This window comes from Glandiceps talaboti, chromosome 7 (genome assembly GCF_964340395.1).
Source record: "Glandiceps talaboti chromosome 7, keGlaTala1.1, whole genome shotgun sequence".
Taxonomy (NCBI): Eukaryota; Metazoa; Hemichordata; class Enteropneusta; family Spengelidae; genus Glandiceps; species Glandiceps talaboti.
The window spans coordinates 1,798,898-1,817,849 of NC_135555.1; the positions used below are offsets into that span (position 1 = coordinate 1,798,898).

Below are 18,952 nucleotides of genomic sequence, written 5' to 3' on the forward strand. Positions count from 1 at the left end.
AAGGACGAGGCAACTATCTGGTAAGGTTCGTGGACTCAAAAGGATGTGAACTTGCGGACAAAACGCCTTGAGTCCCGGATGATAAACTTTAATCGCAAATCATAGGAGTATGTTGAAAGTAACGATCGTCAGATAGGAAACAGAGATTTGCTTATCGAGCGATTTGCTATAAATTGATTTTAGGAGAATGATGTTTCGGTATCTATATAGTTGGTGAATCAGATGTTGTGTAGGAAACAATTACAATGTAAAGTACCATATGAAGACGGGTTGGCACCGGACCGAGTACCACTGTTTATTTTAAAACTATTGTCTCCCCAATAAAACATAAATTTGATGGTGGTAGTCGTACAGTCTGTAAAGTGACTTCATTTTCATGGGAGACAGAATGTGGGTATAGAAATCAGACAGATAACGTGCTGATGAAGTCGTACAGTTATAGACATCCGACATGACCGACCTTCAAAAAGGTCACAGTACTACTGTCAGTAGTTTATTTAGAAACTCAAAAAGGTAAAGATATAGCTCAGTCTGTCATCCAAACTGACGTTGTGTATCTAACCAGGTTAAAAGTCACCTCACGTCAATCACTCTGTATGAATATATTACCGAACAGGAATGTTCTACAGGCAGCAATGACAGAGAAACACAACAAAAGTTACCATACGACCTGGATCCCCCCAAATTGTATCGCTACTACAAGAAATGATAGGGAGTACAAAGAAAAGACAACATATATTTCAGATCATTTTTATTCATTGGAAAAGATTTTACATTTTTATTCTGAAATGGATTATTTAATTAAAGTGGTTATTAATCTCTCTATTGAACAACAACAATTTGTATGTAAATAAGCTTTTTTAGATCATTTTTGATTCACGTTTACCTTTCAAAAGTAAAGGTGACCAATCCAGTTTTGGAATATTGAATCAACGTTACTGATCTATTTTAGTGTCTTTCTCAGACACATGTTTGCATATAAACATACTCACAATCTTACTTTTATTTGTTCTCATTATCATGTTAATTTCTCTTCATCGGGTTAGAAGTAGTCTACCTGTAGACTTGAACGATGATCGCTACAACACTATTCCGCTATCCTATCTGACATTTTGATTTTTTGAATTTTCGCTATCGTTCCAGCGTAATCAAAAATTCAAAAAGGTCAGGATAGCAAATAGAGTGGTAGATGTTAGTTCTTCAAGTCTACATCTAGGCTAGGTTAGAAGAAACATTCCATAGGAACACTGAACATCTATTATACCTATTATAATATCTGTTTACACTCAATAGATCTCTTTAAACTGAGTATGATGATCTTACAAAGGAAATATCTTCTGTACTTGGAAAAATCCAAATTCTTTTTTTAAAAAAATTTTGAGATCATATATCAGTTACGTTACATGTATGTTCAATAAAGTCGTATTTATAGATTAATAAAAGTCTGCGGAAATTACTAAACCACTAGCACAATTCTGTCTTCTTTATTGTCTCTACATGTGACGTCATAATGTGAGGAACATTGTCAATTGAACAATCGATGACGGAATATAGGTTTAGCGAGCTAGCAGAACATGTCATTTTATATCAACACGGCATATTTTGATTTCTTGAATACAATAGCCAATACCACGTTCTCTTTTTTAAGCTCCTTTATAAAGTACTTGCCAATGTAATGTAAAGCACTTGTTATTTGCATACTCAAAGATAAATCAACTACTGAATATAACCAATGACAAGACATTCCTAATAGTCTTATTAGAGAATGAGAAATACACTATCTTGAGAGGAAATACGGTTTCTAAACGCTATGAGATGAAAGCTGCCATAGGTTAGAAATAATGAAATGATCAGCTGTTGACAATTGCTTAAAACGAGGACAACTGGAGTTGAAAGGAGTTTGCAACAAATCGTTAGGATACTTAAATCAGACATTTTCTCTTAAACTTCCTATTTGTAATTTTCAATGCAACGTATAAATACATCTGAGTTGAAAACGACACATTTCTCAAACTGAATAAATTCAACAAAATTTGAAAGTTTAAAAAGTCGTTGTCATTATTTGTAAAGATTTACTTGTATTCTGTTATCGATTGTTGAACGCTGAATACGAATGCTGTTGTTTTAACGACTTATTCTTTACAATATCGTGTAATCCGACTGGGAGTACCCTATTCGTGGTCTTAGTAGATTCCCTTGGCGGACAGCTCTTCTTTAACTCGTGTAAGATATGTAGGATCCGGATAGCCATAACTGCAAAGACAGTTAAATTCCTTGTGGTTATGTATTACCAGTCTTCTGGTCTATTGAAATCACGTGGATTGTGCATGTAAATTATTTAACCCTTGTTAAACTAACCTTTAATCATTACCGGTGTGTCAAAGCTATCACAACTAGCCCTAATAACAATCACCCATATAACAAAATTTCTTCTTTCCAAATCAGACATCATCAACCATAGATTAGTCCATGGATTCAATTACATGATATATCTGTCTGTCTGTCTGTCTGTCTGTCTGTCTGTCTGTCTGTCTGTCTGTCTGTCTGTCTGTCTGTCTACATCTGACTCTTGTTATGTCTGTCCGTCTGTCGGTAGTCAGTCAGTCAGTCAGTCAGTCAGTCAGTCAGTCAGTCTGTCTGTCTGTCTGTCTGTCTGTCTGTCTGTCTGTCTGTCTGTCTCTGTCTATCTGTCTGTCTGTCTGTCTGTCTGTCTGTCTGTCACAATCAATTTCCTTACCTTGCTGGTCCACCCCTCATACTTGTTTTGTGATGTACGTCATTCCATACCACACAATTATCAATACCAGTGGTCATTGACTTTCCAATTGTGAACAGCAAACCGTTATCAAAGGCCTTTCTAAGTAGACTAAGGACTTCTAACCCTTCACCATTGGACGGCAAGTACGCAGTTCTAACTGTGCCGGAGTAGTGTCTTCCAGGATTTGGATGACCTCTCTGCAAAATTCAACAGAAAACATTACTTTGTTCGAAATCACACAATGGACAATATAAAGTAGACTGAAGAAATATTGGATCTCAGAAACAACAAACGTGTTGAGTTTTATGGATTGATAGAGGAAACTTCAAATGACTCAGCGTTATAATGCCTGCTTTATACCGCAGCTATAAGTTTTACGTATATGTACATTCAACTTTGACATTTGAGTACGCTCAGTTCAAAACTATTTACTTCTAATGTTGTAACAGCTATTTTGCAAAGGGTTGATACGTTCGTATATTGTGTCTGCTCTTTTAGATGACTCGACTTTGCAGCATTTTACGGCAATGTGTCGAAATCATGACTTTGCAGCATTTTACGGCAATATGTCGAAATCATATCTCGAAAAACGTAACTCTCGTATATGTTTTAACAAAAGAATTGATTCAGACGATGTCTCACCTTCTGAATACCACCTGAGAACTCATACTGGACAATAATTGTACCATTTTTTTCGTAACCAGGTAGATGAAGTTTCTTCTCAATTGTGTGCGTCATAATTCCGTCAGGTTGGTTACCACGAGTAAGCAATACTGTTAAAGTACAAAAGGGACACTTGCCATCAAACGAGAAATGCTGTTTGAAGCAGTCATCGCATAAAGTATTTTTGCAGCAAATCATCGATTTTAGAGTCATGTCACTATTAGTGCAAATTGCACAGTCACCTGTTGCTGCTGTAGTGGCAATATCTTTTCTGTTGATGGAAGGAAATGCCGCTTTAACTTTCATAGTAAGTGTCGGCAATCGTGGGGACGGTAACAGTTTTGGCCCCGTATCACTGTCACTGGCACCAGCTCCAACACTAGCACCACCAGAAAGAGCGCTATCGGACTCAAAGTCTTCATCGTTTTCAGTAGGTTCGTCGTCTTCAGTAGTGTTACAGAATTCCAATATGAAGGTGCCGACGACATCTGGGTCGAAAAGGACGATGCGAATATCTTCAACTGTTGTGTCGGCTTCACGCTTAGCTGAGAACTCCTTTATCGCTAGACGAAATATCTTAGCGCATGTTTCAATAGGCATTCCGTAAATTCCTGTGGGGAAAAAGGGTTGTATTACTTAATTATTTTTGAGAAGAAATCCAGCTCTGAGTCACTAAAAGACTATTCCGGCTACGATTGCACGAACAATATTTGAGTTATAACCTTATACATAAACTCAACTAATTATTTTAGAATTACAAATCAAAATCAAATCAAATCAAATCAAAATAAATCAATCACCAATTTAAAATGTCAATAAAATGATTTACAAATAAACCAACACATTAATCCAGCACTTTGAAAATCAATACATAAAATCATTGACCAACCAACAATCACAGATTAATGATATAGTATGTCGAGTATGAAGCTCAAAAAATTAAATGTCTATATTGTGTTTATTCAGTTTTGGAATTGTACTGGAAAAATCCAAATATATACTAATCGATTGAAGTTTACGTTAATGTCATAGTCAACACAACCGTTACCTGGACTCTATTGAATATAAATAGTAGATATAAAGTCACCTTTTTAGAATCTAGTTTGAAGCAAAGGTTTGAGACGTCACAAATGTAATGATGTTAAAGGAGAACACCAATCCAAGAAAGAAAGGTATTTTGTAAACTTCGGGTTTTTAAGAGTCCTTTCATGTTTGAACATCACATACATTTTGCGCCATTACCAAAAATTGAAACCAAATTGAAACTATATTTCACCTCCGAGTCTATATATATTGTGCTCACAATGGTCCACTAACGCCTCACAGGACTTAGCAGACGTACATATCTGTTAGATTAACACTGAATATTCATGACTCTTAAGTGTTTATTACCTTTAGATAAATAGTCATTAATATACAGTGTGCATCTAAAGGCGAGAAACAGTGTCAATTCGGTGTTTCTTGGCAATCACACAAGATTTGTGTGATGTGAAATCATGAAATGATGCTCCAGAACCCAAACTTTATGATAATATATATATTTCCGGGAGTTGCATTTCCCCCATAGAAGTTACTTGACCAGATTAACACCATTTCACTGATGATGCCGAGAATCGGATGAAAACTATACAGCTACTTCAAACTAGATTCCACACACACACAAAATCTACTTGTACTAAAGATTAATTATTAATTAGGTATCAAAGACTTACCTCCACTTATTGCTGGTAAAGCTATAGACTTGGCATTTAACTTTTGTGACGCATATGCGAATGTTTTTATCAACAAGAAACGAAGAAGTCGTTTTGAATCATCTCCGGACTCTTTCCAGATAGGCCCAACAGCATGAATAATATGCCTACATTGAAGTTTTCCCGCAGTCGTGTGACAGACTGTACCAACATCCAATGCACCATACTGCTGTGATAGTTGGGTAGATTCTTTCTGAATAACGTTTCCTCCAGCATCTACGATGGCTTTTGCCACCCCTCCGATATGTTGCAGCTTAGAATTGGCAGCATTTACTATGACGTCAGCATCTTCCTCAGTGATGTCTGCTAAATATATAGACACTTTAATTCCCTCTGGCGTTTCACGTGAATACTCTAACTCTTCTAGACACTTAATAAGATACATATCATCAACTGGTTCTTCAGCAGTGCTATATTTCTCTGGTATTTCCTCTGTTTTGTCAGTTGTACCTGTGTGTTCCTCACTGTCAAGTCCTCCATCGACGGGTTTATCAACAAGATCTCTCTCCTCGTCTGTGTGTTCTTCATCGATGGGTTTCTCAACAAGATCTCTCTCTCCGTCTTTGTGTTCTTCATCGATGGCTTTATCAACAAGATCTCTCTCTCCGTCTTTGTGTTCTTCATCGATGTGTTTCTCAACAAGATCTCTCTCTCCGTCTTTGTGTTCTTCATCGATGGCTTTATCAACAAGATCTCTCTCTCCGTCTTTGTGTTCTTCATCGATGTGTTTCTCAACAAGATCTCTCTCTCCGTCTTTGTGTTCTTCATCGATGGGTTTATCAACAAGATCTCTCTCCTCGTCTGTGTGTTCTTCATCGATGGGTTTATCAACAAGATCTCTCTCCCCGTCTTTGTGTTCTTCATCGATGGGTTTCTCAACAAGATCTCTCTCTCCGTCTTTGTGTTCTTCATCGATGTGTTTCTCAACAAGATCTCTCTCTCCGTCTTTGTGTTCTTCATCGATGAATTTATCAACAAGATCTCCCTCCCCGTCTTTGTGTTCTTCATCGATGAGTTTCTCAACAAGATCTCCCTCCCCGTCTTTGTGTTCTTCACCACGCCCAGTGAGCATATCCTCATCAGCTGCTATACCATGACTAGAATAATCTCCATCTTTACCATCATCAGATGGAATTTCTTCAGCTGCCAATTTCTTGTCACTTAGATCGTTTGCAGAACCATCGTCAATACTTTTTGTTGAAACTGTACCTTCATCAAATCCAGGCTCTAGTTTATCTTCAGTTAACGTTGTTCCAGTGCCATCATCATTAAGAAGGTCTAAAATACCACTGGATCTATCAGGGTCATTTTTCCTAAAATCTTCATCAATATGACCTGCTTTGACCTCATCCTCGCTAGTCATGTCATCTGGTTTTATAACTGGTGATATTTCTTTTCCTGATGCAATTTCCGGGTCGTTTTCCACCAGAGAATTTGCCCCAAGTAGTGTTGTATCTTCCTCTAGATCAGTACCGCCAGTTTTCTCCTCGACAATAATTTCAATTGCACCACTATCAGTAGAGGACTTGACAACGTCTCCTCCGGTTTCCCCCACAGTAGCAGCGTATACATGGTCATCCTTTACTGGAAGTATAGGTGCAATTTCTTTGGTTGTTGTGTCATTCTCTGCATCTTCCTTCTCATCGTTTACCTCATTGCCATCAGTAAGTGTACCTGTCGATATCTCATCTTTCGAATAATCGATATGAGCTGGCTCGTCTGTTTTATTATCAGCCTCTGGCTCTTCATAATAGGACATATCATCATCTTCTCTTTTTGTTTTCTCTTCACCATCTTCAGTTGTCAATTCTTCTTTTAAAATTGTTGACTCCTTCCCATCAATATGACCAATTTCTTTCTCATCTTTACTATCATCTTGTTCTGAATCAGACAATTTTTCTTCCTCAAATGTCTTTTCCGGGGATGTTCCAATCAGCATTTTTTCCTCCTCCTTTGAATCAGTACCATCACTTTTCTCCTTATCGGCACTGCCAATTGCATCTCTATCTGTAGTCGGTCTAACATCATTTTTTCCAAATTCTTCTTTTATACCTGCAGCGTTGGCATGGTCATGACTTGCTAAAAGTACATGTGAAATGTCTTTTGTTCCTGAGTCGATTTCTGCACCATCCTTCTTAGCTGTTATTTCTTTATCTGTCGACACCCCATCCTTTGAATGTTTGATATCAGTAGGCTCATCTGTTTTGTTATCAATATCTGGCTCATCAACATCGACATCATTATCAACATCGTGGTATCTTTTTCCATGTTTTTCAGTATCTTCAGTTGTCAATTCCATTTTTGAAATTGTTGACAGATTCCCACCAATAGCATTGCTGTCGTCATGGTCTTCTTCTTCACGATCTAAATCACCTTCTTCTGAATCAGACGATTTCCTTTCCTCCACTGTCATATCTGGTTTTGTTTCCATCACATCATTACCAAGCTGTTTTTCCTCCTCATCAAAATTGATATCCTCATTCATCTCCTCCTTTGAATTGTCTTTTGCATGTTCATTGGTAGATGGTCTGATATCGACTTTTCCCATTTCTGTTGTAGTGTCGACATGGTCATCCCTTACTGAATGTACAGTTGTAAATTCCTCTGTCCCTGAATCAACTTTGGAATCTTCATTCTTATCTTTTTCTTCTTTGGCATCAACATGTGTACATGCATTATCGTCTCCTGTAGCTGACGTTCCAGTAAGAGGTGAGGTCTTGGTTTCATTGCTTGTCTTTAAGACATCATTTTCTTTCTTTGAGATGTCTTCTTCATCTTCAGATTGCCCAATTTGTTCGTCACATATCTTTTCCAATCTCTCATCGATTCCGTCACATGTGACCATAGATTCAGCTGTTATAGGCGTCACAGGAGATTCTACAGAATCATCTACGGAAATGTCAACATGTTCAGTTGGCATTACAACATCCCTGGTTTCATTCTCAATATTATTTAAATTGGAGCTAGTATGATCGATGGCTAAGACTTCATTGGTATCAATAACATCAAATGATGGAAAATCTGAATAGGATAAAGATGTTTCTGCTTTGGCACTGATGCATTCGTTTTCATTTTCAATTTTAACAATATCTTCTGATAACCGTAAATCTTCTCCTTCAGTTTTTATCTCTTCCATGTCTTCTTTAGTTTCTCTAACTTCTACGTCGTGTGTCCGATCACTGGTTTCACCATCGCCAGTTGTCACAGGTAACATTCCAGTCTGTTGCTGACGTTTCCATTCTTCTGCTGCAATGGCATTTACCTCATCCTCTATGACAATGAAAGATGTAAGAGATGGAAGCTCATCTCCTGTAGAAGCTTGGGCAGCTGTCATTTCTGCATGGTCACCTGTAGGCATTGTTCCTGTACCAGCTTCTGTCATAGGTCCATGATCATCTTTTGTACCTGGAGAGTATATATCTTCAAAAGAACCCTTAATCTCTGACTCCCCGTCAGATTCAGATGGTCTGTCAGTCCCATTGTTTGCGGTTTTATCATCATGTATATCACACTCCAGCTTGATTTTATCTGAATCTCTAGTATCAGTTATTGATGTTGTGTAGATATCTTCTTCAGATCCTTCTCTTTGTAAGCCATCATCTTTTAGTCCATCTCGTATGTCCTTGGTGTCAGACTGGAGGCCAGCATCATTTGACAAATCCATAGATGGCGAGTAAATATCTTCTTCGACTTCATTTCCATCACTTGCATTACGAGAACAGGTACCTTTTCCTACTTGTTCATCATTTGTCTTTGAAGGCGAATATATGTCATCTTCTGTCATTTTTCTCTGTAAACTCATCTCAGGAGGGGCAGGTTGCCTACGTAACGCAAATAAGGCTTTCTCTGTCTCATCCAAATGCTCTAACGATGACCCATAAACCTTATGTATGTCATTTTCTAATATAATTGTGACATCTGTACTCTTTTCAATGCTAAGTAAATCATTTTCATCTGTCAACTGAACTAAATGGTACATCCACGGGGCAATCTCTCCCTCAAAGGCGTGTAATACCTAATGATTTAAGAGAAAATTAACAATAGTTAAAACAATAAGAGCACAGATTTAGTTAATGGTTTGTCTTTTGGTCAGTTTTGTTAGAAATGTATTTGTGTCCAAGATTTGGTTTTGATTTCACCAAAGTGCTTGCAAGGTGCTTGTTATTATTTTGTCATGATACAGAATGTGATAAATCATTTCTGTGCTACAATTTTGCAAGCTGAGCTCAAGGACATCATATTACCTTGCATGGTGTACGTTTATCATTGCCTTGTTTTCCGTACTGGTCATCTCTATGTGCAGGTTCTGTGTAGCAAAGAAATAACAATAATGGCAATAACACCCTCTGTTTGTACAGAAATCAAATACTGATGCCGTTTAAATGCTAGCAGTTCTTGGTGGACTTTGTTGAAGCCACGCCGACAGAGATAACATAGTCAATAATGTCTACATTAATTGGATATTGTTTACCTTGTTTTGTATCACTAGAAGAAGTTAGTTAACTTGGAAAAAAAGTTGTATGGTTTCACGAAAATTCTTACTAACATTTCTACATTTCATTGTCGAGCTCGACACTGATTTTATTTTTGCCTTATTTACATTTTACTATCCACTTTAATTTTATTTATTATACACATCTCCATATGCATCCTCATTAAATTTCAGTCTAATCTGCTCAGTAGTTTTGGAATTAAAGATTTCTGACCATAAACTCGTATTTAGACATAATTCGCATATTTCTGATTGGATCATCATGTCATGAAGAAATCTTAATCTAAACACCCCTGAATATGTTCCCACCAAATTTCAGGCCAATCTGCCCAGTAGTTTTCGAGTTTAAGTTTTTTTAAACCAAAAATGGCATTTTCTGACCCAAATCACACACCAGTGAAGCGATCATTTTGCCTTCAACAATTTCCCTAATAGACACCAAAGTAATGTCCTCACCAAATACATGTATCAACACAAGGCAATCGATCCGCCGGTTTTAAGTCACTCACTCACTCACTCACTCACTCACTCACTCACTCACTCACTCACTCGTACACACACACACACACAAATACACACACACACACACACACATACACACACTCACACACACACACACACACACAGACGGACAGACACCGCACCATGCCTATAGCAATACTGAACCTTATCAGTTCAGTTGTGCTAAAAATTGGTTAAATAGTTATAAAAAGACATTGTATCTCTTAATTAGTAATTAATATTATCTGTAGGTAGTGTAGTGGCAAGTTTAAATCTTGAGCGAAACTTCAGTTTTGAATCTGTCACCATGTTAACACTGTACCAGTTGTAACTCATTTTCGATCAGACAACCACAATATATTCACTAAAAATTGTTACATACCAATAATTAGATATTGTACATATTACTCAGTGGTCGACTCGTATTAACCATAACAGTACATAAACAGGTTGTAATCATGATCACCACTGAGGGCGCTGATTTTTGGGTGCAGACCCAAGAATCAATTTGATTTGATTTACCGTGTGCAGAGTTCCGTTTACCCACTGGTGATGCAATACTGACACAGTCTACAATATTACAAGCTTTAAGTAAGTTATTGTACGTGACACAAAAACATTTCAAAATACCCCAAACCAGAACAAAAAACCCGTTCCAGTAATTCCAGTTGCAGCTAGTGCAGCTTTTGCGGTACGAATCACGTACACCAGAGGGTAGTAGTTCATCTACGCCAAGATTTTGTAGAGTCAACTAACTGTATCACACGTTTACATATCAATACTGCCATGCACTTTAACACACTAACCAGCCATTTCAGTATGAGACTCGTTCGAGGTACCATCAACATCGACGTTTCCTGTTGCCCCCTTCTCATCATTTAACCTGCCCTCCTTTTGCAGGCAGTCATCACTGAACAGAAGAGATGACAGCGTGATATCGAAGTCCTTTAGTTGGGTAAGCAGACCTTTAACAACACGTGGCTTATCTTGCACATAGATTCCAGTTTCTCTCATATGTTGCATTTGCTCATTGGAAAACTGATCAACAGCATCATGGAATTCGGGCTGAATATACGCTTTTGTTTTCCAGATCGCCTGGAAAATAATGACATTGAATGTGTAGATCTCAGAAACAGGACACGTGTAAAATTAAAATAGTTTATGAAGCTTTTTACCATTTCTAACCTCGACTGTGTTTCCACAGAATAATTTAACCAAGATAAATACAAACACAATCTGTCAAATCAAATTAGTTGGAGATTTTTCGCATCTGGTCGATTTGTTACTTTAATGTTTAATTAAATAGTCCAGATAAAGTATTCTTTTATATTCCATAGACATTGGTGAAATCAATGCATAATTTTTTATATAGACATAACTCATTTACATACTAATGCTGTATATTTGAACCATGTGATGATTCATATGATTTTTACAAACTAAAGGAATACATATATGTATATCTATAATATTTCCTATTATATCTGAAATTCAAAACTTAGACGAAGACTTGGTGCTGCAGTGACCAGTTATTGATATTTTTCTAATGGTATGGTTCCTAATTAAATATATATAAATCCAAAACATCATTTTACCTTGTCGCATATACTTAGATGGAAATTTTCATGAGTTTCTTCCATAAGTTTATTTACATCTGTAAATATAAGACATGAAATTTATTAAAATTGTTTGTCTTGCCGTTGAGTGACTTGATCATAATAAAAGCAATCTAGATAACATTGTGTCTGTACATGTCACTGAGTTCTCTGAGCCAGCCCTCATCAAACGATATAACCATGCGGTTATCTCAAAATGCATTTGACGGGACTAATATTCTCGCAAACTCACTGCTTTCTAAAATAAGGTACTACCAGTCTTATTAGCATATTCTCTAGAACCTCAACGTTGTTATATGTAGTTACATGTAACTTACCTTTTTTATCTCTGAACTTCAAGAGGGCGCTCTTACCACCATCGAAGAACACACATCCAAAGTCCTTGGCATCAGGCAAGGTTTTAGATAAGTATTCGTCCAGCTTGGTTCTGTCGAATCCCTCACAAATATCATATATCCATACACTAGTTTCCCCCATTTCGTGTGATTCAATCTTTTACAGCTGTAGCATACATCAAAGAGATTTATGGAATTATGATGCAGTAATATTTATGTTTTATGTATATGACATATGTATATTGTCAAACTAGTTATCTATAAGATATATGGCATGACCTTCAAATAGTTAACCTCGTTAGAATGTCAGTGAATCAACGAAATCAACGAAACAAAACAAAAAACCCTGCACAGTTGTTTTTGCCGTGAATAAGTGGCTCTTTCACTTTAACTTGCTGAAAATTGGCGAAACGGCGCATGTCCGAAACATAATCACACCACTTCTTTGGGTTCAGTCCCTTTACTTTCTTTTTAGCTTAGTAACATTTATGTTTTTATTGGTGTATTGATTAGATGGTTTTTGTAAATGTACAGTGTAGATGTGCACGTATATCTAGACCAACGTGGCGGCCATGTATGCCTTACATTATACTATCAAGTCCAACATTTTGTCCTCTATCTAGAGCTTGTATATCACTGAATGTTCAACTTTTAGAGCAATGCCATAAACTTACGGTTTCAATATTGCATCAATGTTTTGAAAAGTTCTTCGACAGCCCTACCTTTGCAAGAGGCTTTCGCCATCCCTCAAATTTATGTTGCGTTTTTCGTTGTCACATAAATCATAACATGAGAACAGTCATGTGGCTCATTGTGCCGGACGCAATATTGGACTCCAGACAGTCTGTTTACTTAGCCATTTGGTTGTATTCATGAACAAGTCAAATTGAATTACCGGGTATATATTTATTACTCAAGCGGGTTCGAAATTCGAACTCTCCCCTCCACGTAGTGTAATGTATTTGGAGTATATTTGAAATATTTGAACCCGTGAAGACGTCAGCTCGTCAGATTGTACCAACTTTTGTGTTTCCTTTCTTAAAGGGCGTGCTGTTGTCTATACAGTTCGCAAGACACAATTACTACCACAGGTACTCGAATCAATCTGTATGTTTTTTAAAAACAATATGTATAGTAAATAAGACTTAAAAAAAAAAAACCATACAGATTGATTCGTGACCTGTGATTACTACATTACTAAGTATCCATTGTACATGCAATATGAACAAGTTTTACAAACAGCCTGCACTTTGAACCTTCATAAATGAGGTCGACTTGTCTGTACTGTCCAGTGCTGGACTGACACCCATCGCATCTACTGATCATGATACATTCACTTTTGACTGTTACTTGAAATGTCTAGATATATGTGAATACAGGAGATAGACGTTGGGTTCAGATCGAGACAGAAACTTTCAAACTAGACAAATCACAGTGTATTATAATGGGTGATTTTAATATTGACTTAAATAACCCAAATATAAATTCAGAAATGTTTTTAGGCAGCATGAATTGCTTATGTTTACACCAACTCATAACCTCGCCAACCAGAGTGACCAGCACATCTAGCACGTTAATAGATCATGTTTATACAAATATATGTTCCAACACAATCCAAAGTGGTACTATTATGACAGATGTTTCAGATCACTTTCCGGTATTTGCTATATTTGAGAACTTACTTTCCAAAGATACTACGAGTAATTGTAAACATATATCCTACAGATGTTACAGTAAGTACGATGTAGAATTATTTCGTAGACATCTCACCGGAATAAACTGGGACGATGTATATAATTGTTCAGATGTAAACTCTGCATACGACAAATTTAGTTCAATTTTCATTGCAGCCTGTGATAAGCACGCGCCAAATATTTCAAGAAATACTAAAAGGCCAAGGACTAATAAACCTTGGATCACACGAGCTATCAAGAAATCAATTAATAGAAAACATAAATTGTACGTTAATGTTATCAAATCAAATTTCAAACCTTGTATTGTCAGTAAATATAAGAACTATAGAAATGTTTTAACTTCTATCCTCAGGGATGCAAAAAAGATGTACTATGGTAATTTATTTTTTAAGAACAAAGGTAACATGAAGAAAACTTGGAATGTAATTAATGATGTTCTCGGTAAGAGGAATGGTAATGCCAAGGATAATCTACCTGACAAACTCATAATTGCTTCAGACGGAAACCAATGTGAATACACCTCTCCACAGGATATTGTATCAGGTTTCAATGATTTCTTTGTGAATATAGGCCCACGACTTGCTAGTAATATGTCACGCGACAATTTTAGAGATTATTTAACAGAACCAATCCAAAATTCTTTTTATCTTTACCCCACGACCCAGTATGAAGTTCGGGAACTTTTGCGAACGCTGGATATCAGTAAATCTTGCGGTTACGATAATATCCCGGCTAAACTTTTATCGGATGCATCCGACACTATATCCAAACCTCTGGAATATATTTTTAATCTTTCTTTTTCTTCTGGGGAGGTTCCAAATTCCCTAAAAATCGCAAAAGTGAAACCAATATATAAAAAAGGGCCAGAACAAAGCCCGGACAATTATAGGCCAATTTCTATTCTTCCCCTTTTGAATAAAATATTAGAAAAATTAGTTGATAATCGCCTTAGATCATTTCTAAATCGCAACAAAATTTTATATGATCATCAATATGGCTTCCGCCAAAAGTATAGTACAAAATTGTCTGTCGTTAACATAGTAAATTATCTCCTAAAGCAATTAGACGAAGGTAGAATTACTCTTGGCATTTTCATTGATTTCTCTAAAGCTTTTGACACTATCAACCATCGTATATTATTGTCTAAACTCGAGCATTATGGCATCAGAGGTATACCCCTGATGTGGTTCCAGGACTACTTTTGTAATCGCCAACAGTATGTTAGCTCTGACGATGTCAACTCGATATGCTTGCCTATTTCATGTGGAGTTCCACAGGGATCAGTTTTGGGTCCTACACTATTCTTACTTTACATTAATGATCTTCCACTCTCTTCCTCATTCTTTGACTTCAGACTGTTTGCAGATGATTCCAACCTTTTTCACACATTCCCTCAATACCTCAACAATATTGACCTTTCATCAGTGAACACCGAGTTTGAAAAAGTGATAGATTGGTGTACTGCAAATAAACTAAGTATTAATGAGAAAAAGACAAAATTCATGTTTATTAGAGGCCGTAGAAAAGAAATGAATATTAGTGGAACCATGTGCATTAATGGTAACGTTATCGAGCAAGTTGATTCTGCATCTTTTGTTGGCATCGTCTTTGATAACCATCTTTTATGGAATATGCACATTGACGCTGTCAATAAGACTATTAGGAAAAAAATAGGAATCATTTATAAACTTAGGGACTTTGTACCCAAAAATATACTTATTTTACTATATAAAACTTTCGTCCAACCACATATAACGTACGGTATTGAAGTCTGGGGAAGCACTTTTTCCTCCTATTTGAATTGTATTTTACTAGCTCAAAAAATGGCTGTGCGAGCAATCACACATAGCCAGTCCATGACACATTCTTCACCACTTTTCAACACTCTAGAAATTCTTGATGTACATAAACTGCACAGGTTTTTGGTCAGTACCTTTGTTTATGATTTGCTGCACAATAACTTACCACACTCTGTTGATGAATACTGCAATGTGTTAAACTATGAGTACAATACACGACAAAAAGAACAAAATAATTTATGCGTACCTACTGTGAAAACATTCTATGGTAAACAGTCAATGACATACACAGGTGCAGTTACATGGAATTCAATACAACACAGCACAAGAAATGAACCACGAAGGCAGCGATTCAAGTCATCACTATGTAAAGATTTACTAAAAGAGTATGTAATATAACATTGTACAGTTCTAATGTAATATATGACTTCTTTTCATTATGGCACTCATATACTAGTATATAGGGGGGGGGGGAGGGGAGGGGGTTAAGGGTAGAGCTACTTTTTGTATATTTATTTGCACTCTAAACTTGTACCATTATTTACTTTGGCCAGGGGTCAGACACGATTAGCATAGCTATTTTCTGACTCCTGTTATCCGATCTAGTTTGCTTTTCCTGTATTTACGTTTGTATTGTACTTATTTTTGATCGGGTAATAAAATATATATCATATCATATCATATCATATCATATCACAATATCATAATGAAAGTACATGCATCCTGAATTGACCGTCAAACATAAATAAAATTAGATATTAAAAGAATACCGTAAATATAACAGTGAATACAAGCAACTGTGAGATTTTTGTAATATAATATAATATCACACAAAACCTAACAAACAACAAAGCTAATTCCTTGAAATAGTTTCTAGTTTTAAATTGAAGCTGTGGCGTCATAGAACTATACTTCCGGGTTGTCTTAGAATGTAGTATATATATGAAGCACTTTTTGACATTTCACTTTACTAGGGAGATTTCAAATCAATACTGCAAAACATCAACGAACAATTTCACAATTCATTCATTTTCAGTGTCTTGTTCTAAAGACTGTTTTCCTACCTTTTATTGTGTTCTTCTATGATCGCACATCAACTATATCACAAGAATAATAGGACTCGAGCCTGCGCAAACCAGTCCTCAAACAGTTGTTTACAAAAATGGTATGAGCTGCAGCCTTTTCCCCTAGACACTCTTAAGTGCCGCAAACCAGAAGTACTATTAACCAGAATATATATGGGGATAAACTGCGATTGGATTGCCGTAAATTTTTAAAAATATAAATGATTGTGTAGGAATGAAAGTAAAAGTAGACAGTTCCGTGCAAATATAAAAATGAAAGAAGTAGATTGGCATCAGAAATGAGTCATGTAGGGACACAGACAAAATTCCACGAACTCATACATATTCATGAGGGAATTCCCCTCGACGTATTTGTTTTACGATGACGTCATACACTTTTTGGCTCATGGGAATTCACAGACTTACATTCGAAAATTTGCAATTGGTCGGTGGCCATGGATAGTTGTTGGTTTAGGGTAAGGGGAGTATGATTTTTAACAAAGCATTTACTTAAAAATTTAGATCGGTCTTTTAACACTTGTGGTATTATGAGCTCAATTTTATGAGCATCTCGTAGTAATACCCCCGTGTAAATCCATCCTTTCAACAGATCGTCGGTGATGGTCCAAAATAGTGCCGAAATTCCCCCTTGCCTTGTATTGCACATGCGAGACATAGTCAAGGTAAAAAACCCGAATACCAAATTGAGGCCACTGTTTGTTTGTTTGTGTCGTTGTACAGTTGTACTGACTATTTATCAGCGTCCTCTACACTTACTGGCAGAAATATATATTAAACGGTAACTTTAGCAATCTTAGCGGTAACTTAAAGGTCCAGGATTTCAGATTACGGTAAAAATTAGTTTTTTCCATAAGTCTGCACTATTAAAATGTTGCTGCATTTTCTCTCCTCTGTGTTCCAGTTAGTCTGTAAGGTACGCCGTGACGGGGAGCCCTCAAACATCAGGCAACCCCTTCTGAGAGGAGGCCGGTGAGGGCGAAACGTCACGACGTATCTTACAGTCTATGTTCCTGTCTCCCCGCGCTAAAATCTGTTTCATGACTTTGTTCAAAATTACGATATTTGCCGAATATTTTCACTCTGATCAGGGAATAATTATTGAATACTATTTACACCGCAGTCTCACTTTGATTTGGACAAGGCAGAAATATCAGTTAGATCGAACACAAATAATTTCAAATGATAATTTGTGGTAAAGTAGGACAAATAAACAATAATGCATATATACCACAGTTTGCAATGTTTTGCAAATCCAAAGCTTTGGTTTAAAAACTTCAACTTTATAGTTCTCCGTATAATTATTTACAGTGACTCGTTTGTGTTTTCCTTGTCCTCTCCATGGACCCTTTCCTATTGTAGACAGTCTTCTGGATCCGTTATATAGTTAGCATTACATACATTTATGGGTCTTATTATATTTCATGAGTGATACTGTAACATAGGAAATGGTTTAACTTCGAGTGTTCATCAATTTCTTAGCTTTATTAACGACACGCTTATGCCAGTTACATGTATAACACGTTAAAGTGACTACAAACTTATAAAAAGCCATTCATTGGCTGAATACATATGAACTGCGGAATTCTACCAAAAACTCTACCCCAAATTTATTAGATTTGAGATAAATATCCCAACGGCTACTTCCACGAGATTCGCCGTCCTCAGTGATGGTACTGATAGAAAACCAACGTACCGAATGAACTTAAAACGGCAGATCACAGCAATCAAGCCCTAAACAGGACTTCAACTAGATTGATATCATTTAGTTATAAGAATAAAGAGTATAAAGAACAAAGAACTTATAAATGTTTTCCATTTATAAGTTCTTTGTTGCATCGATGTATATACTTACTAGTGATTATTTCAAAAAGCGTGTACTAATATCTATACCATTAGAGTATACGCGGGAAGCTCTGCTTATAAAAATATCTAATATCCCACCATTTTATCCATTCCTTTTCATCAAACAGGTAGTTTGAAGTAAAATTATCTCTTGTATTATTTTAATGTACTCAATTTAATATTTTAGTAAAACCTGGTGATGAGCCTAGCCTGGAACCCATGCATACTGCAGGACTTAACGTGTTCTGTCATTTGTTTTGAATAACATACCTTCGTTAAAATGAAGGATAAATTTAAACTTGAATTGTGCAGGATGTGGTGAATGCTGTTACGAACTCACAGTAAATAGCAGTGGCAAACCAGTTTAAAAGGTTGCCGTGTTAATGTTCACTCCAAATACGTCATATATCTGTTTT

General features: G+C 36.5%; 1 protein-coding gene across 3 annotated transcripts; it reads right to left on the reverse strand.

Annotated features, from left to right (window-relative positions):
* Positions 1-754: 754 nt before the first annotated feature.
* Positions 755-16,867, reverse strand: LOC144437202 (uncharacterized). 3 transcript variants are annotated; one of them, XM_078126095.1, is made up of 10 exons: positions 16,674-16,867; positions 12,099-12,282; positions 11,761-11,819; positions 10,972-11,260; positions 9,417-9,478; positions 5,134-9,187; positions 3,664-4,032; positions 3,401-3,531; positions 2,738-2,955; positions 755-2,253 (listed from the first exon to the last, which is right to left on the reverse strand). In XM_078126095.1, the coding sequence occupies exons 2-10, from the start codon at positions 12,256-12,258 to the stop codon at positions 2,184-2,186; spliced, it is 5,412 nt and encodes a 1,803-aa protein (XP_077982221.1). In that variant the 5' UTR covers positions 12,259-12,282; positions 16,674-16,867; the 3' UTR covers positions 755-2,183. The 3 variants fall into 3 exon arrangements, with proteins under 3 accessions (XP_077982221.1, XP_077982220.1, XP_077982219.1); XM_078126094.1 differs by adding an exon at positions 15,119-15,271 and having other exon boundaries at positions 3,401-4,032; XM_078126093.1 differs by having other exon boundaries at positions 3,401-4,032.
* Positions 16,868-18,952: the final 2,085 nt, after the last annotated feature.

Excerpts from the sequence above, each read along its gene's own strand:
- LOC144437202 (XM_078126093.1), bottom strand. The coding sequence starts at position 12,258 with ATGGGGGAAACTAGTGTATGGATATATGATATTTGTGAGGGATTCGAC. Across the intron at positions 9,188-9,416 it reads ATAAACGTACACCATGCAAG|GTATTACACGCCTTTGAGGG; the intron begins GTAATATGATGT and ends TTAAATCATTAG. Across the intron at positions 2,254-2,737 it reads ATGAGGGGTGGACCAGCAAG|TTATGGCTATCCGGATCCTA; the intron begins GTAAGGAAATTG and ends CTGTCTTTGCAG.